The sequence below is a fragment of the Hyperoodon ampullatus genome (assembly GCF_949752795.1).
Source record: "Hyperoodon ampullatus genome assembly, chromosome: 18".
Lineage (NCBI taxonomy): Eukaryota > Metazoa > Chordata > Mammalia > Artiodactyla > Ziphiidae > Hyperoodon > Hyperoodon ampullatus.
The window spans coordinates 49616181-49636344 of record NC_136931.1 but is presented as its reverse complement, the minus strand read 5'-3'; the positions used below and the strand labels follow the sequence as shown (position 1 = coordinate 49636344).

The 20164-nt window shown below is 48.1% G+C and overlaps 1 protein-coding gene across 2 annotated transcripts; it reads left to right on the top strand.

Annotated features, from left to right (window-relative positions):
* Window positions 1–1441: 1441 nt before the first annotated feature.
* RINL (Ras and Rab interactor like) lies at window positions 1442–8340 on the top strand (the record flags this gene model as incomplete). 2 transcript variants are annotated; one of them, XM_079722996.1, is made up of 11 exons in its annotated part: window positions 1442–1491; window positions 1691–1850; window positions 3133–3235; window positions 4194–4266; window positions 4350–4414; window positions 4691–4840; window positions 4926–5324; window positions 5724–6041; window positions 6306–6437; window positions 6589–6752; window positions 6835–6897. In XM_079722996.1, 11 exons carry the CDS (start codon window positions 1442–1444, stop codon window positions 6895–6897), a joined length of 1677 nt encoding a protein of 558 aa, XP_079579122.1. The 2 variants fall into 2 exon arrangements, with proteins under 2 accessions (XP_079579122.1, XP_079579121.1); XM_079722995.1 differs by adding an exon at window positions 8305–8340 and having other exon boundaries at window positions 1482–1850; window positions 6835–6882.
* Window positions 8341–20164: the final 11824 nt, after the last annotated feature.

Genomic DNA, 20164 nt, shown 5'->3' with positions numbered 1-20164 from the left:
AGCGGGCTAGACCTTGGGCCGCTAAGGAAACAAGTACATCCACACGCTCTTATGAGAAAGAGTGAAGGGTGCCGAAGGGTGCCGAGAGGGGACTCCTGGGGCCGTGGGAGCCGCATGGTTCTTACCCCTGGACTCCCAGACTGCCAGGGTCCCTTCCTCCAAAGCCCGGTCACCTAAGGCCTGAGCCCCCGGAAAGAGGGAGGAGGGTCGATTTCAAATACCCCCCAGCCCCGCCTCTTCCCCCTGCCCCACTCAGCTTCCTCTCTCTGCGAGGAGCACTTTCACTTCCTGCTACTCCAGGCCTCCCCTCGGAGAACAGGTAGGGGTCCCCAGGGACTGAGCAGCTGGCATCATCACCCTCCCACTGACCCACTGCCTCCCTGTGGTATCAGGCAGCTGCTGCCATCCCATCCTGCCCAGCACCACCCATCTCCTTCTCCCCTTCTCATGGAACCCAGGCAAGCATCTGTCTCCCTCCCCCCACCCCTCCTGACTGCTCTCCCCTGGCCAGGGCACCTGCTCTCTGTCCCCCACTTCCTAATACCCTGGGCTTCTGGTCAGTGGGCTGATTGATTTGTTTAGCTGTTTATTTTCCATCCCCTATACCCACCCCAAGAAGAATGGAAGCCCCTGGGAGCAGGGGCCTATTCTGCCCATCACCCTTTTCCCCAGGCACCCTTTCACCCTAATCTGGGCCTGTACTCAATAAATATTTGTTGGATGTATGGGTGTACGGATGGATGGATGGATGCATGGATGGACCTAGGACTCCTACTCCTGGGACTGCTGCAGGGAAAATATTTTAGAATGCCCACCTTAACTGATAACCCACTGTAGGACTCTCTACCTGGTTAAAAGGGTTGGGGTCCGATGGATAGAGGGACAGATGTGTGATAAAGCAAAAAGAATAATAGTAAAATCTAGGTAGTGGGTATGTGGATGTTCCCTGTAAAATTATTTCAGTTTTTCTGAATGTTTTAAATCTCTCATAATAAAACGTTGGGAGAAAATATTTGAGGGCTCCTCTGTGGTCTGGGAAGGGAGGGAGAGGAAATGTTGTATAACATTTGTCACAGTTACAGAGTGCCTGCTATGGGCAGAGCCCTTTTCCGGGCACTGTATTTTGACAAGGTTGTTAGTTAGCTGGTCCACATTCATAAGGCTGCCCCGGATGTTATAATCTGAAATATTACCCTACCGCTTGGTAAATAGCTATCATTTTGAGTCATCTTCCTCCCCCACGACGTCAAGACTCAAGACTCCTGGGATCCCCAGATCGCCCCACCATCCAGCAAATAAAGAATTAATACCTGGCACAGCAAGGGGTCTCAAGTCCATTCTGATTGGTCAAGGTCTCTGCCATGTGGGTTGTAAACAGACTTATCTTCCTCCCTGCCAGAGGCCAGACCATGGCTCACTGGCCTTCTGCATCCTGAGGAGGATGGCACAGCCAGAGGACAAGGCCTCAGCAGGCCCCACCGATGGGGAGAGGTGAGGGCTGCTGGGGCTGTCTCCAACTCCTGCCCCTGGATTCAGAAGCCCCTTCCATCCAGTTCCCACCCGCAACAGGACCCAGCACCCCATCTCTGACCCTTTGCCCCTGGGCTTCCCCTTCCTGTACCTTTGACCCCATCTCAGTGTCCAACTGCCTTCCTCTGTCCCCTGGTCTCCTGGTCCCTGCATGTCCCAGACTAATCCCATCACAGGCGAATGGAGCAGGTGAGACCCCCTTAAGAGTCCTTGGGACCCCAGAGCCACTCCTTCGCCTTCAGAGGACATGGGGGGTGTGGCAGGTCCCAGAGCTGGATGCCCAGGATGCAAAAGCCCTTCTGGAGCTGTGGCCACCAGGGGTAAGTGCTCACAGCCGGGGACCCTCTCTGACCCTCCCCATGACACTCTGAATCAGTTCGGACCCTGCTGGTTGCTAGTGACAAACACAACACAGACCAGGCAAATTGAAAGGCTACTTATTGATTCAAATGACTGAAAAGCCCAGAAGTAAAAGTTATTTCAGGAATGTCTGGATCCTGAACATTAGACAATGTATACATTTCTCTTCATTCCACTTCTTGGCTTTGTTTTTCTGTTTTTCCCTTTTTTTGTTTGTTTTTGTTTTGCCACAAGGCTTGTAGGGTCTTAGTTCCCTGACCAGGGGTTGAACCTGGGCCCTCAGCAGTGAAAGCGCAGAATCCTAACCATTGGACCACCAGGGAATTCCCTTGGCTTTGCTTTAAACTGCAGGGAATTCTAAATATTTGGGGATGCAAGTAAACACTTGTTCTATAATAGCTTAGATAAATAGGCATTTATCTTTCTAACATAACCAGAAAGGTAGCTGCAGGCTCCAGTTCTGCTCCTCAGGTGACATCAAGGCCATCTTTTCTGCAATCCTCCTGGACTTCCCTCATGGTCATCCAGTGGCTGCCCCAGACCCAAGCACATGTGTGCATTCCAGGCAGGAGGAAGGAAGCAAGGAGGCACCAGTTGCATTTTTTTCTTTTACTAGGAAAAACAAAAGCCTTCACAATTGATTCAGAATATACGGATAAGGCCCAGGTAGCAACATTTTTAAAAGCTCACCTGGGAGTTATACAGAGGTGAGAACCACTGCCTACATCAATCATTATCCATCTTCTATGGCTGGGCCTATTAATGCCCTGAATAAAGCTGGAGTTCTGCAAGGAATAGGGAATAGATCTGGAGAAAGCAACTAACAGGTATACCACAGTTTCCTCCTCAGGGGGGCTTTCTCTTTGTGGTGAGAGAGATGGCTGGCCCCAGCTCAGGGCCACATCTCACCAGCTTAGCAACCCCAGTGTAAAAAGAGGCCTTTTTCCAAAGAGCTCCAGCAAAAATCCTGTGGAAGATTTCCGTTGGCTGAGCTTGGTTCACGTGCCCATCTCTGAACCAATCACAGTGGTCAGAGAACACTGTCGATCCTATTGGCTAGGTCAGGTCATGGACCCACCCCTAGGGCTTGATGGAGAGTTAGTCACCCACAGGACCTAGAGTAGAGAGTGGAGTATGAGAGTTTTCTAAAGGAAATTTGAGGTGTGGAACCCAAAATAAGGGCAATGGATGCTAGGCAGGCACAAATCCTCTTCAAACTGAACTTTGCCTCCATACCCCCAGAGTTTCCTGGTCATAGGACATGATCCCAGACAGGTCCTTGTGTTGAGGACAGGACCCTCACCAGGGGAAATCAACACCTACCAGATCCTGAAGCTTCTTGGAGGTGAGGAGCCTATACCCCCAAGTTTCCAGTCCACAACAAATTTATCACCAAGATTGGTCAGTTTTAATTCTAAAATATCTCCTGAATCTCCCCAATGCTCTCTACCTCCATCACCCTAATCCTAGCCACCATCACCTCTTGCCCAGACAATTTCAGTAGCCTCCTCTCTGGTCTCCCTGCTCCCACCCTTTTCTTCCATTCTGAACACAGCAGCCAGAGTGATATTTTCAAATATCAATCAGATGTTATACATTCCTGCCCTAAACCCTGCAAAGGACATGCAACATCTTTAGATAAACATTAAACTCCTTACAGCCCATCACGGCCTATAAGGTGATGAATGATTAGCTCCTGCCCACCTCTCCATCTACAGCCCTTCATTCTCTCTACTATAGACACACTGTTTTCTCTGTTCCTTGAGCATGCTAAATGTGTCCCAACTTCAGGGCCTTTGTATTTGTTTTTCCTGCATGAATGCCCTTCCTTCAATGGTTAGTTTAGTCTCCATCCTTTAGGCCTCTGTAGAAATGTAATCTTCCTTGACCACCACAGCTAATGAGAGCCCTGGTCACTTTCAATCACTCCATTTCATTCATAGCACTCAATACATTATACACTTATCTTTATTTGTTTACTCATTCATTTTTGTCTCCCTCCACTAAAAGGTAAACTATAGGAAGACAGAGAATGTATCTGCCTTTTGACAACTGTATCCCCAGTGCCTGAAAATGAATAGGTGCTCAATAAATATTTGTCTAATGAATGAATCCTGTTTGGTGGCATAAGTGGAATGCAAGCATAAAGTCACAGGAAAAGATAGGGACTGCAAGGGTAGAAATTTCCTTGTTCTGAAGGTTCTTGGGGGACCTGCAGGACTGGGGAAGAGAGAGTCCCAGGGAAAAGAAGGCTGCTGACCCTCAAGTTTTCTAACTTGTTCCTCCTTGCCCTCTCCCCTCAGGTGTGTCTCTGGAGTCCTCTAACCTCTGCATGTCAGACCTGCCCCATCTCCTGGCCTTCCTATCAGCCAGCAGGTACAGGTCACCTTTCAAAAGGGCTAAGGGGGATCCTTCCCTATGATACCTCACCCATACTGTGACTCCTCATTTTTTCTCAGGGATGTTTTGCCCAGAACACTGCTCTTGCCCCCTCCCACTCTAGGGCCTAGAGACCAAAACACAGGTGAGGCGTGATTCTCTAATGGAGGAAGAGGCCACCTTTCCACCTCCTTAGTCCAGGAGGATGGTACTTGAGGGACCAAGCTACAGGGTGCGAGGGACGATAAGGCTGGGGTTTGAGAAAGGTGTGTGGGGGTGTGTGTGTGGTGCTCGACGCCTGGGCCTGAATGAGGAGGTGCCAGGGACCAAGCCTCAGTTCTTCCAGTAACGAAGCTGGACACTAAGTCTCCAAGGCTGGCCCCTTGGACACCTGGGACACCTCACTTCTGCTGGCCCCCAGATCCTCTGCAGATTGGCAGCATCCAACTCAACACCTCAGGGAGGGTGTTCTTTGTGGTGAACAAGCTCTACCTGGAGACCCACAGAGGGTGGGAGATGGAGCAGACGCCCCCAGAGACACCTCCAGAGACTGCCGGGAGACATGGTCCAGGTTAGATGAGCAGGGCCCTGGGCCCCTGAGGGATGAAGGAGCTGCCGCCACTGTTTTGTGGAACTCAATCCTCTCTCCCCATCAGCCCCCAGGAACCCAGCCCCTCACCAGGTCTCCTGGGTGGAAGGCCCACTCAGCCCAGAAGTACACCATCCTAGGCCAGCTCTGGCCAGGCTGGTGGAAGAGAAGGAGGAGGATGACTACAAAGATGAAGAAGAGGGAGCTGAGGATGCGCTCACGCACCACATCCGGGCTCTAGCCAGGGCCCGGAGCAGCTACGTGGCCAGGCAGTTCCGGGGCTTTCGGGTGCGCCTCACCTCAGAGGCTGAAGGTCCCCACAGGCCTGGGGACCCGGCCACAGAGCTGCTTCAGGATATGCGGCACCTCCTTGCTGACCTCCAAGATCACTTAGCAAAGGACCCCGATGTCAGGGCTGTCTTTGAGAGCAGGGTGCCAGGGGCCCCACAGAAGGACGAGGATCTAGGTAATGAGGAGGGCTGAGAGGGAACTTAGGGCCACTCTCTCAACCCGCACAGGTTCACGTTTGCCATCTCTTGGCCCTACATAGGTGTTCACACCCAACTTCCTTCTCTCCGCCTGTGTGCACACCTGTTTCCTTTTCTACTCACACGCCCTTTCCTACATGTAGTGATACCTATTCTGTTCACCACTGCTCCATCTCATACACGTGTGACAGCTATACACTCTCACGCGCTCGTTCACACCCAGGCTCCTTTTCCACACGTGCTCACACCTAAATCTACACAAGTGGGTGGCCAGAGGCTAGGAAGGTGTTGCGGTTGGCGAGGGTGGGTCGCTGGAGAGAGAGGGTAGGCGTGGGTCAGCCTGGCGACCCTTCCTTCACCCATCCCAACCCCTGCAGGCCCCGCGGTGGAGGCGGCCCTGTGCCGGGCGGTGCTGGCGCCTCTGAAGCCGGCCCTGTGGACTCGACTCCGCACGCTCCGCGCCCCAGCTCTGCGGCAACTGCGGCGGCGACAGATAGCCCTGCGGGTGGAGGCGGGGCCTCCGGGAGCTCAGGGGGCGGGGCATGACAGGCGGGGCCCAGTCCCCGCCCTGCGAAGCCGCATCCACGCGCGCCTGGCGCGCCTCCACTCAGCCTGCGACCCACGCCGCAAGGTGTCACTCCTGCTGGCGGTGTGCAGTGACGTCTACGAGGGCCTGGCTCGGGACGAAAACCAAGGTAAAGGAGGATTCTTGAGTCTACCTGAATGTGGAGTGGCTTGAGGGTTACGGGAGCCAGGTAGGAGGCTCCCGTGCACACGTCGAGGGGAAGATGGCATGCTCTAGCAAGAGGCGTCTACGCGGGCCGCGGGAATCTAGTAAGGGGCGTTTGCATGCCCGGCAAAGTGGAAGGGCAGCCAGCACTTGCGGTCCCGGGGATCGGATGGAAGGTGCCTGCCTGCACGCCCCGTCCACCCCAGAGCCTGTCCTCCGGCTCCCCTAGAGCCCCTGGGGGCCGACGCCTTCCTGCCAGCGCTAACAGAGGAACTAATCTGGAGTCCGGACATCGGGGAGACTCAGCTCGACGTGGAGTTTCTCATGGAGCTCTTGGATCCGGACGAGCTACGGGGAGAGGGTGACGCCCCAGCCCCAGAACGCCGGGACCCAAGAGGGGGCGCCCTAGGCCGCCCGCCTGCAGCGGGAGGGAAGGCGGGCAACCTGCAGGGAGACTGCAGGCGGCCAGGGAACCTGAGGGCGCTGCGCTGACCTCCCCTTCTTGCCCCTAGCCGGGTACTACCTGACCACGTGGTTTGGGGCCCTGTACCACATTGCCCACTACCAGCGCGACACGGTCCGTGCGCCCCAGGGGCTCAGCTCTGAGGCCCGGGCCTCCCTGCGCCAGTGGCACCGCAGGCGGACGCTGCATAGACAGAGCCCCACCGAAGCCCAGGTGATCGCCCCTCTGGACTGCGGGTGGAGGGGAGGGCTGGATCTGTTGCCTTTCTGACCCAGGCTCCTGCCTCTCCCCACAGGCCGAGCAGCCCTTTGAGGAACCATGGGCAATAGAGATTGTGCAAGAGGCCAGTGATGATTAGAATCGCAAACCCTTCTGCTCCGAAAGCAAGATTCAGGAGGCACCTAGGGCAGCACCAACTTCTGACCCCTGTAGTTTAGACTAGAGGCAGCAAGAAGGAGGGGCTCCCAGGAAAAGGAAACGGGTCTGAGGGAAGACCTCTGAGCCTTTGCACTGGCTGTCCCGGCTTCCTGGAATGCCATTCCCGAATATCCACACTGCTCCTTCCCTCCCTTCCTTCAGGTCTTTAGGCAGATGTAACCTTCTCAGTGAGGCTCTCTTCCAGACATCCCTGTCTAAAACCACAGCTTCTCTGGCTTGACCCTCTCTGTGGTAAACAGAATAATGCCCTCCCAGGATGTTCACCTCCTAATCCCCATAATCTGTGAATATGTTACTTAAGTGGTAAAAGGGACTTTACAGATGTGATTAAATTAAGGATCTTGGACTTCTCTGGTGGTCCAGAGGTTAAGACTCCGCGCTTCCACTGTGGGGGCTGCGGGCTCGATCCCTGGTGGGGGAAGTTCTGCATACCGTGGGGTGCGCCCCCCCCCAAAAAAAATTAAGGGTCTTGCGATGGGAAGATTACCCTGGATTCAGGTGGGCCCGATGTATCCTCAGGGTCCTTATAAGAGGGAGGCAGTGGGGTCAGAGTCAGAGGAAGAGATGTGATGATGCAAGCAGAGGTCGAAGTGATGTGTCCAGGAGCCAATGTAGGCATCCTCTAGAAGCTGAAAAAGACAAGGAATGGATTTTCCCCTGGAACCTCCAAGAGAAACTCAGCTTTCGATTTTTTTTTTTTAATTAAAGTATAGTTAGGGCTTCCCTGGTGGTGCAGTGGTTGAGAGTCCGCCTGCCGATGCAGGGGACACGGGTTCGTGCCCCGGTCCGGGAAGATCCCACATGCCGCGGAGCGGCTGGGCCCGTGAGCCATGGCCGCTGAGCCTGCGCGTCCGTAGCCTGTGCTCCGCAACGGGAGAGGCCACAACAGTGAGAGGCCCGCATACCGCAAAAAAAAAAAAAAAAAAAAGTATAGTTAATTTACAATGTTGTGTTAGTTTCAAGTGTACAGCAAAGTGATTCAGTTATGTATATATATATTCTTTTTCAGATTCCTTTCCATTATAGGTTATTACAAGATATTGAGTATAGTTCCCTGTGCTATACAGTAGGTCCTTGTTGTTTACCTATTTTATGTATAGTAGTGTGTATATGTTAATCCCAAACTCCTAATTTATCTCTCCCTCCCTACCTCTGCTATCCCTTTTGGTAACCATTAGTTTGTTTTCTATGTCTGTGAGTCTATTTCTGTTTTGTAAATAAGTTCATTTGTATCTTTTTTTGGGGGGGGGATTCCACATATAAGTGATACCATATGACATTTGTCTTTCTCTGTCTGACTTACTTCACTTAATATGATAACCTCTAGGTCCACTCAAGTTCAGCCTTTGATTTTAGACCCTAAGACATATTTTGGACAACTGACCTTTAGAACTGCAATAGATAATAAATGGGTGTTTTTTTAAGCCACTAAGTTTGTAGTAATTTGTTACAGCAGCCATAGGAAACACTCCCTTACCCTGATCTTTATTTTTTTCCATAGAAGCTTTCACTTCCAATCATTCCATATAATATACTTATTTACTGTGTTAATTGTCCATAATCTTCTCCCTCCCCTTAGGACAGCGCTGTCCAATAGAAATAAAATACAAGCTTACACATGTAATTCTAAATACTCTCATAGCTACATTTAAAAATAAAAATAAACAAGTGAATTTAACTTTAATAACATATCTGATTTAACCCATTATATCACTTCAACATGTAATCAATATTTTTGAATTATTGAGATATTTAACATTCTTTTTGTGTGTATCCTAAATCTTCAAATTCCAGTGTGTTTTACACTGCGACACATCTCACTTGAGATGTGGACTAGCCGCATCTCAAGTGCTCAGTAGCTACTCAGGGCCTGTAGCTACCATTTTTAGACAGTGAGTACAGCCTTAGGACGTCAGCTCCAGGAGGCTGTGGATCTCTGTTTTGTTCATAGCTGTATCCTCAGTGCCTAGACAAATGCCTGGCACACAGTAGGTGTTCAATAAATACTTGCTGAATGATTCAATGAACAAATCTTCTATGGTAGGCTGAAAATGGCTCCCCGCAAAGATATCCACATCCTAATCTCTGGAATCCATGAATGTTACCTTTTTTGGAAAGGGGTCTTTGCAGCTGTTATCAAATTAAGGATTTTTTTTTTCCCACGCCCTGAGGCTTGTGGGATCTTAGCTCCCAGACCAGGGATTGAACCTGGGCCCATGGCAGTGAAAGCGCTGGGTCCTATCCACTGGACCGCCAGGGAAGTCCCAGATTAAGGATTAAAATGGAGGGATTATCCTGGAATATCGAGGGGGGCTCTAAATGCAACCACATGTGTCCTTATAAAAGGAAGGCAAAGGAAGACTTGACACAAACGGGAGAAGGCAATATAAAGGCAGAGCAGAGAGAGGTCTGAAAATGTTGGCCTTGCAGATTGGAGTGATGTGGCCAAAAGCCAAGGAACACTTTCCAGAAGCTGGAAGAGGCAAGCAACGGAGCCTCCAGAACAAGTGTGGCCCAGCTGACACCTTGATTTCAGCCCAGTGATACTGATGTCTAATTTCTGGCCTCCGGAACTGGAGGAGAATAAATTTCTGTTGTTTTAAGCCACCGAGTTTGTAGTCATTCGTTATACCAGCCCCAGGAAACTTACAGAGTCTCAGCACTATTAATGAAAAGGAAAAATAAAAGTAGAATTAATACTCAACTCAACCTCATTCCAGCAACAAGGACATTCATCTACTAGAAAAATAGGAAAATCCCTCTTAATCCATCTAAAGAAGAGATGCATTGCCATTAAAATTTTACATTTTATAATGATCAAAATGCTGTAATTTTAGATGTCAACTGAAAAATGTCCCAGGGAATAGAGTTTTTTCACAATTGTTTTTGAAAACTAAGAACCTTGAGGATGGCTGCATTGGGCAGTGAAGCAGGAAGCAGGGATTGGAGAGACTGCAGGATACAGTATCTGATCTTATGTTCATACAGCACCGAGGGGGTTGGTCAGACCCCAGGAGATGGGAGTGGTCATCTCCTGTAAGAAGGAGCTGACCTCCAGGACAAGCAGGGCATCAAGAATTTCATTGATTTATTATGTGTTTATGTATGTACGTATGTATTTATTTATTTTTAAATTGTAGCAAAAATATATAATTTACGCTCTTATCTTTTTTAAGTTTTTATTTATTTATTTTTGGCTGTATTGGTTCCTTGTTGCTGCAGGCGGGCTTTCTCTAGTTGGGGCGAGCAAGGACTAGTCTTCGTTGTCGTGCGTGGGCTTCTCACTGCAGTGGCTTCTCTTGTTGCGGAGCACGGGCTCTAGGCGTGCGGGCTTCAGTAGTTGTGGGTCGCGGGCTTCAGTAGTGGTGGGTCGCAGGCTTAGTTGCTCTGCAGTATGTGGGATCTTCCCAGACCAGGGCTCGAACCCATGTTCCCTGCATTGGCAGGCGGATTCTTAACCACTGCCACCAGGGAAGTCCCTACACTTTTTTCTTTTTTTGTTTGTTTGTTTTTGTTCTTTGGCCATGCGCATGTGGCATCTTAGTTCCCCGACCAGGGATGCAACCCATACCCACTGCACTGGAAGCTCAGAGTCAACTACTGGACCACCAGGGAAGTCCCCCATCTTACACATTTATGAGTGTGCAGTTCAGTAGTATTAACTATATTCACATTGTTGTGTAACAGATCTCTGGAACGTTTTCATCTTTTAAATCTAAAACTACCCATCGAACACAGCTCCTATTTCCCCTTCCCCCCAGCACCAGGCAACCACCGTTCTAATTTCTGTTCCCATGATTTTGACACCTCTAGATGTCTCATGTAAGTGAAATCATACAGCATTTGTCTCTTGGTGAACTGATTTATTTCACTAAGCATAAAGTCCTCAAGCCTCAACCACGTTGTAGCATAGGACAGGATTTCCATCTTTTACACTTTTCTTCTTTTCCTTTCTTTCTGGCTGCACCACACGGCATGCGGGATCTTAGTTCCCCGACCAGGGATCGAACCCATGTCCCTCGTAGCGGAAGTGTGGAGTGTTAATTGCTGGACCACCAGAGAAGTCCCCCATCTTTTAAAAGACTGAATAAGATTCCATTGTTTGTATATATCACATTTTGTTTGTCTAGTCATCCTTCTGTGGACAACTGGGTTGCTTCCACCTCTTGACTATTGTAATACTGCAATGAACAAGAGGGGGCAAATATCTTTTTTGAAACCTTGCTTACATTTCTTTTGGATATATACCCAAAAGTAGCACAGGCAGATCATATGGTAATTCTACGTTTAATTTTTTACAACAGATTTAATTTAATTAAAATTAATTTTTTAACAGTTTATCTCTTGGCTGTTTTCCTTAACAGCTGCACCACTTTACATTCCCACCAAGAATGCACAAGGGTTCTGATTTCTCTACATCCTTGCCGACACTTATTTTCTCTTTTTTGGATGGTAGCCATCCTAATGGGTGTAAGGTGATATCTCATTGTAGTTTGGGCTTGCATTTTCCTAATGATTAGTGATGTTAGGCATCTTTTCATATGCTTGCTGGCCATTTGTACATCTTCTTTGGAGAAATGTTTATTCAAGTCTTTTGCCCATAGTTAAATTGGATTATTTGTTTTGCTGTTGTTGTTGAGTTGTAGAAGCTCTTTTTTTTTTTTTTTTTTTTTGCGGTACGCGGGCCTCTCACTGTTGTGGCCTCTCCCATTGCGGAGCACAGGCTCCGGACGCGCAGGCTTAGCGGCCATGGCTCACGGGACTAGCCGCTCCGCGGCATGTGGAATCTTCCCGGACCGGGGTACAAACCCGTGTCCTCTGCATCGGCAGGCGGACTCTCAACCACTGCGCCCCCAGGGAAGCCCTGTAGAAGCTCTTTATATCCTGCATGAGTATGTCTTGTGGACGACCCCACTTGCTGGATTTGTCTGATGTTTCTTCACGATTAGATTCCAGTCCTGCAGTTAAATGAAGAATACTGTGTAGGTGATGCTCGGTCCTTCTCAGTACCTCCCATCAGGCACCCCGTGATCTGTGATGCTAAGTTTGCCCATTGAGTTAAGGAGTATATTAGTTTGACTGGGCTGCTGTAACAGAATACCACAGACTGGGTGGTTAAAGAACAGAGATTTGTTTTCTCATGGATCTGGAGGCTGGAAGTCTATTAAGGTGTCAGTAGGGCTGATTTCATTCTGAGGCCTCTCTCCTTGGCTTGGAGATGCCCATTTTCTCCCTTTGCTTCATATGGTCTTTCTTTTGTGTGTGTCTGTGTCCTAATCTCCTCTTCATATAAGGACACCACTCACGTTGCATCAGGGCCTGCCCATATGGTTTCATTTTCACTTATCACCTCTTAAAGGCTCTTTCTCCAAATATAGCCACATTCGGAGGTACTGGGGGTTAGGACTTCAACATATGAGTTTGGTGGGGACACACAGTTCAGCCCATAATAGGAAGTGACTATCAGATCTCTTCCCATTTGAATTATGATGTTATCCGTAGGTGGTACATCGAGACCCTGTGAACAACTTGTCCCCAACAACTTTTTTACCCTATGCTTTCAGCACCTCTTTTTTTTTAGATATTGGGGGTTTATTAATTAATTTATTTATTTTTGCTGTGTTGGGTCTTCGTTTCTGTGCGAGGGCTTTCTCTAGTTGTGGCAAGTGGGGGCCACTCTTCATCGCGGTGCGCGGGTCTCTCACTATCGCGGCCTCTCTTGTTGCGGAGCACAGGCTCCAGAGGCGCAGGCTCAGTAGTTGTGGCTTACGGACCTAGTTGCTCCGCAGCATGTGGGATCCTCCCAGACCAGGGCTCTAACCCGTGTCCCCTGCATTAGCAGGCAGATTCTCAACCACTGCGCCACCAGGGAAGCCCCACCTCTTTTTGATCCTTGCTGAATCATTGGATTTATTTGTACTATTATATTCTATTCATGGCCGTTTTCCACTTCCTGGAGTAAAATGACGTTTCCTGTATAAATAAATATGTTGAATTTAAAAAAAACAGTGAATCGATTTAAAGAAAATGATTAAGTAGCTAAGTGTACAGGTGATGCGTGGATACGAGGCAAAGTATGGGAAAGTGAAACCAAATGGCTGATGGTATCACTGGTTTAGGGCTTTGACTACACTTTGGAGCTCTGGGCTTTGTGCTGGATGCCTCCCCTTGGGCTCCCACTCCCATGGTGTCCCAAACTGGCCACAGCATCTCCCTGAAACCCATTCCTCCTTCTAGTCCCCATCTCAGGGGGCCCCCCGATCCCCTGGTCCCTAGGCCAGCCAGAGCCTGAGCCTCGTCCTGCACCCTTCCTCTTCCCACTCCCTCCCACCGCATCCTCCCTTTCCACAGCCCCATCCTGGTCCAGCCCCAGCCTCCCTCTGCCTCCTGGTTCCCAGTCCTGGGGATCCTCTCCAATACCCACCCACGTGGCAGCCAGAAGAAAATTTTAAAAATAGATCTCAGAGGTCTACCTCTCAGGCCAGAAATTAGGTTTGCAAGAAACATTATTTTATTTTTTATTTAGAGAGACACACATTCCATAGACAGAATGTGGACCATCTCAGGTGGTGTGGGGGAGTAGTTGGTGTTTATAGGCTGGGTAATTTCATATGCTAATGAGTAGAAGGAATATTCTAACTATTTTGGGGAAGGGGCGGGGGTTTCCACGAATTGGGCCACTGCCCACTTTTTGGCCTTTTATGGTCAGCCTCAGAACTGTCATGGCACCTGTGGGTGTGCCTTTTAGCATATGCTGATGTATTACAATGAGCATATAATGAGGCTCAAGGTTTATGGGAAGTCAAATCTTCTGCCATCTTGGGCCTAGTTGATTCTAACTAGTTTTTGTTGGAGTCTCAAACGGCTGCATCATTCTTTTAACAGTTGTGCCCTGCCCCCATCCCTCCTGCCTCACCTGGAGCGTCTTCCCCAGATGCATGCTTGTCTGACCCCCTTGTGTTTTGCAGGGCTTTGCTCAACTATCACCTTTTCTATGACTTCTCAAAAAGTACAGCCTCCTTTCCTGTTTTTTTGTTTTTGTGGTATGTGGGCCTCTCACTCTTGTGGCTTCTCCCGTTGTGGAGCACAGGCTCCAGACGTGCAGGCTCAGCGGCCATGACTCACGGGCCCAGCCGCTCCGCGACATGTGGGATCTTCCCAGACCGGGGCGCGGAACCCGCGTCCCCCGCATCAGCAGGCGGACTCTGAACCACAGCGCCACCAGGGAAGCCCTCCCTTCCTGTTTTATTGTTAATCTTGTTAGGGAGCTGTTGACCAAAACCGCCCAGCTTGGCCAGGCAGGATGATAACCGCTTGTCTGAGTTGTCTCACAACAGAAGGTCCTAGTAAAGAACGAGGTGCTGCCACTGAAAACTAACTGGGAGAATTCGGGAGGGGCTGAAAGGAGGGAGGACATGCCCGCCCATAGTATCTCTTGTAAAACCAGCCCAGAAAAGTTCGGGAGGGGCCAAGAGGTGGAGGGAAGAGATGATATATCCTGCCAACCTCCCAGAAACCCTCACGCTGGAATCCATCTTGGCTGAGTGATGTGCGTGCCACCAGGAACCCTGAGTCAAAACGATTGGCCAGGGACAACCCGGAAACTAACCCTATTATAAAACCAGAGACTGTGAGCCACGTGGCAGAGCAGTTCTCCTGGGTTCCCTAACCCTGCTGCTCTCCACCCAGATGCCCCTCTCCAATAAAGTCTTTTGCTTTGTCAGCGTGTGTTTCTCCTCGGACAATTCATTTCTGAGTATTAGACAAGAGCCCTCTCTTGGGCCCTGGAAGGGGTCCCCCTTCCTGCAACAATCTGATACCATATATCAATGGTTTTCAACAGCAACTTGTTAAAAATGCAAATTCTAGAAATAAACCCTGGCACGTATGGTCAAATGATTTTCAACAAGGGTGTCCATATCATTCAATGGGGAAAGGACAGTCTTTTCAACGAATGGTATTGGGAAAACTGGATGGATATCCACGTGCAAAAGAATGATGTTGGACCCTTATCTAACACCCCATATAAAGATTAACCTAAAATGGATCAAAGACCTAAATGTCAAAACTATAAAACTCTTAGAAGAAAACATAGGGGAAAATCTTCATGATATTGGGTTTGGCAATAATTTCTTGGGTGTGATGCCAAAAGAACGGGCAACAACAACAAAAAAGTTAATTGGACTACATCAAAATTTAAAAGTGTGCATGAAAGGAAACTATCAACAGAGTGTAACATCAACCCACGGAATGGGAGAAAATATCTGCAAATCATATAGGGTCAACATGCAGAATACATATAGAATTCCTAAAACTCAGCTACAACAAAAACCCCACAGGGCTTCCCTGGTGGCGCAGTGTTTGAGAGTCCGCCTGCGGATGCAGCGGACACGGGCTCTTGCCCCAGTCTGGGAAGATCCCACATGCTGTGGAGCGGCTAGGCCCGTGAGCCATGGCCGCTGAGCCTGTGCTTCTGGAGCCTGTGCTCCGCAACGGGAGAGGCCACAACAGTGAGAGGCCCGTGTACTGCAAAAAAAAAAAAAACAAAAAACCCCACAAAAATCCAATTGTATTTGTTTATTTATTTATTGGCCACGCTGCACGGCTTGCAGGATCTTAGTTTCCCGACCAGGGATCGAACCCGGGCCCAGTGCCCCCAGCTTTCCCCTGGGCAGTGGAAGCACAGAGATCCTAACCACTGGACTGCCAGGGAATTCCCTACAATCCAATTTTTAAATGGGCAAAGGACTTAAATAGATATTTCTCCAAAAAAGATATGCAAGTGGCTGATAGGCACATGAAAAGATAATAAACGTCACTAATAATTTGGGAAATGCAAATCAAAACCACTATAAGCCACTATTTCACGCTCATTAAGGGACAATGTATGTTTTGCCTGTTTATTCTCTGGCTCCCCCCACCCCCCAGCATAGATAATAGCTAATGCTTAGTGGCTTGCATGCCTGTTGGCGGAGGTCATCAAGAGGACACACGTGACTGCCAGTTGACCTGAGAGCTGGGCCCGGGCAATCAGAGTCTCCTCACCCACTCCCCTGTCCTTGGAATGTACACTGCCCACTGTTCCCACAGTGGGAGCTGTTCCAAAGACACAGCCTTGGGAGAGTAGGGTTTTGTTGAGACCATCTCGACGGTATGTGTGACTGAGCCCAGTTAAGGCCTCTGTATATAAACTTTGAAGATTCTGGCAGGTGGGTAAGGAGATCTACTTATCTTGTGGCTGCCCAAGACGAGCCTCGTATGAACTTTCCCTTGCTTCTTAAACCTGCCATCTACCAATCTGGACATGCCTCTTTCTTGGGTCTCTCCTTGCCCTCTGTGTACAGGGGCCAGTTTGCGAACCAACAATGCCACAACCTTAGGAGGTAAAGATTGCATTATCAGCACCCCCTTTTTACAGAAAAAGACTCAGAGATAAGGGGTCTGGCCAAGGCCACATAGCTAGGAAATGGCAGAGCCAGGATTTGGACCAGGCCATCTGGCTCCTCAGCACGTGTGTGGTCCCAACCTAGAAAACCAAATCATCTGGGCTGAGAGAGAGGATAAGTCAAACATCAGCTCCCCGAGGGTGGGAATTCTGTGTGCCTTGTTCACTGCTGAATCCCCAGTGCCTAGAACAGGGTCCAGCACAAAGCAGTACCCAGTAAATATTTGTCAAATGAAGGAATAAATGAATTAAAATAAATACTAAATTTTCAACTGGTTTATTGTTGTTTTTGTTGTTAATAGTAATAATACTTGGACACCATGGTACAATTACTTTGGAAATAACTTTTCTTTAAAAGTTAAATATATACCTACCACATGATCCAGACATTCCACTCCTAGGTATATACACTAAAAAAATGAAAACATATCCACACAAAGACTTGTACATTGATGTTCATAGCACCTTTATTTGTATAATTGCCAAAAACTGCAAACAACACAAATGTCCATCAGTGGGTGACTTGATAAACAAATTGTGGTGACTTGATAAATAAACTATTCCACACAATGGAACAGCACTCAGAAATAAAAAGAATGAATTATTGTTAAACATGTATGAATCTCAAAATAATTATATTGAATGAAAAAAGCCAGACATGAGAGTACATACTATATAATTCCATTCTAGAAAATGCAAACTAACCAACAGTGATAGAAAGTAGATTAGTGGTTGTCTGGGGATGTGTGTGTCGAGGGGTGAGGGATGAAGCGTTTATCAAGAGGCAGGGGGAAATTTGGAGATGATGGATATATTCACTACCTTTTTAGTCATTATCTTCTTTTTTTTTTTTTTGATGTTCCTGAGAACATACATTTTATTTATTTATTTATTTAAAAAAAATTTTTTTCATGGTTAAGTCATTCATTCTTCTTTTTAAAATGTATTTATTTTTATTTAAATAATTTTGGGGGGTGGGCCACACTGTGTGGCTTGTGGGATCTTAGTTCCCTGACCAGGGATCAAACCTGGGCACCCTTGCAATGGAAGCACGGAGTCTTAACCACTGGACTGCCAGGGAAGTCCCCTCTTTTTATTTTTTTAATTTTTTTAAAATTAATTAATTTTATTTGTAATTTCTTTTTGGCTATGTTGGGTCTTCATTGCAGTGCGCGGGCTTCTCACGGCAGTGGCTTCTCTTGTTGCGGAGCATGGGCTCTAGGCCGGGCTTCAGTAACTGTGGCACACAGGCTCACTAGTTGTGGCTCGCGGGCTCTAGAACGCAGGCTCAGTAGTTGTGGCACACGGACTTGGTTGCTCCGCAGCATGTGGTATCTTCCCGGACCAGGGATCGAACCCGTGTCCCCAGGGATCTTAGTTCCCAGATCAGGGATCAAACCTGCGCACCCTTGCAATGGAAGCGTGGAGTCTTAACCACTGGACTGTCAGGGAAGTCCCCTCTTTTTATTTTTTAAATTGAAGTATAGTTGATTTACAACATCATGTTAGTTTCAGGTGTACAGCATAGTGATTCTGTTATATATTCTTTTTCAGATTCTCTTTAAAAAATTTTTTTTAATTAATTAATTTTTTATTGAAGTATAGTTGATTTACAATGTTGTGTTAGTTTCTGGTGTACAGCAAAGCAATTCATATATATCTATATCTATCTATATATATATATTTTCAGATTCTTTTCTCATATAGGTTATTATGAAATATTGAGTATAGTTCCTTGTGCTATACAGTAGGTGTCCTTGTTCCTTTTGGTCATCACCTTGATTGTGGTGGTGGTTTCACAGGTTTATACATAAGTCAAAACTCATCAACCATATTCTTTAAATATGTATGGTTTCTTGAATGTCAGGCATATCTCAACAAAGCTTGGGGAAAAATAAGTCACAACTGTGTAATGCAACTGAGAACTTTTCCTCTACCACACTGGCTTCACCCATTGACCCCTAAAGGCATCTGAGTTTTCAACCTGAGGCCCAATAGACCATGAAGCTATTTCCGCTTGGAGCCCTGAAGAGGCTTTAAAAAAAGAAAAGAAAAGAAAGCTGGCCTATTTCTGCTTTGGGGCCTGTCACATTTCTCTCCTGAGACCCTGAGCCCACAGGGGACCAATCTCTTGACTAGGGAAGAAAAAAAAGAGAATACGCATAGGAAAAAAAAAGAAGCCCAGCAGATGGGAACATGGCTAGCTACCCCACTCAGAAGTAGGCAGGAGGGTGGATATGGGGGGAGGGTGGCTGTAGTTCTCCCAGGAAGCAGGGAGAAAGTCACTGCTGAGAGTGACAACGAGGAAGACGCTGTTAGAGAGGTTTGAGGAGAGGATCTGATCATCATCTGGGAGAGTCAAGGGACCAGGGGCAGAGGCAAAATTTGTTAGGCAGCATTCCAAGTCGGTGGGTATGAATTTAAGGAGAGAGCACTTAGCATGATTGTGTATTTTTTTTCCATCCACATTCATCTGCACAGATGCAGGCATGCGATAGATGGAGTCTTAGATTTAACAAGGATTGTGGTTTTGCCAGATGAGTAGGTTGGAGAGGGGGAAGTGTGTAGAGAATGTGCGTAAGGGGGCGATTATAGTGGTTTGTCAAGGAATTTAATCTGTGTGAAGGTATGAGGGGGTGGAGGGGTCATGGAAACATGGTAGGGCTAATGGATTATCGGAGTTGAGCTTCTGAAGGGAGTGAACTAGAAAGACAGGTGATCGGTAGAGCGCAAGATGCATGAAACTGAGGTTCTAAAGAGGCTGTGGTGATTGAGACAAGGTCTAGGTGTGACCATGGGAGGGACACATAATACTGTACATCAACTATAATTTTTTAAAAAAATTATTGTTTTTTTAAAAAGTGTTTTTTCAAAAGGCTACAGGGGAATCCCCACCTCCATCTGGACGGGCTTGCTATAGGTGTTTGAGAGCAGTTATGCACACTCACGACACTGATGTGGATGGCTGGTCCTGGGAGGCCATGGAACAGGCCTGTGTCAAAGGGAGAGGGAGAAGAGATGCTCCTTAAAAAAGAAGCATCTCATAGTGGATAGAGGACCAAAAGGAGCTGGGGATGTTGGCCACCACTATGAGCCCTGCAGTTGGGGTGGCTTTGAATCATGAGGAGTTTTGACCCCTCAGCCCATCCTATGGGCTCTACTTTCAAAACAGATCTATAACCTGCTCACTTCAATCCCTCCACGGCCCCCATCCTGACCCTGTCCACCTTCTCCAGCCCATTCTCATTGAATTAGCTTCCTGTCTTCCTGCTCCCACCCCACCACCCACAGTCTGTTTCCCACACCCACAGCACGCAGCCACAGGGCTCCTGTGAACACCTGAGCCAGATCAGGGCCCTTACCTGCTCGGAACCCTCCTGTGGCCTCACCTCAGAGTAAAAGTAAAAGTCCTCCCCTCCCAGGAGGACCCTCACAGACTGCCCTCTCCCCCTTTTCTGATGTCATCACTTACCATTTACCCCTCCCTTCCTCTACTCCAGCCACAAAGGTCTCTAGCAATTCCTGGAACACACCAGGCACATTTCACCGCAGGGCCTTTGCACTGGATGTTCCTTCTGCTTGGAATGCTCTTCCCCCAGTATCCACGTGACTTCCTCTCTCTCCTATTCAGACCTTTGCTAAAATGTCACCTTCTCAGTGAGGCTTCACCTGAATACCCTTTTGAGCAAACTGCCCTCATGTACTCCTCACCCTCCTTCCCTGTTTTATTATCTTCATAGCA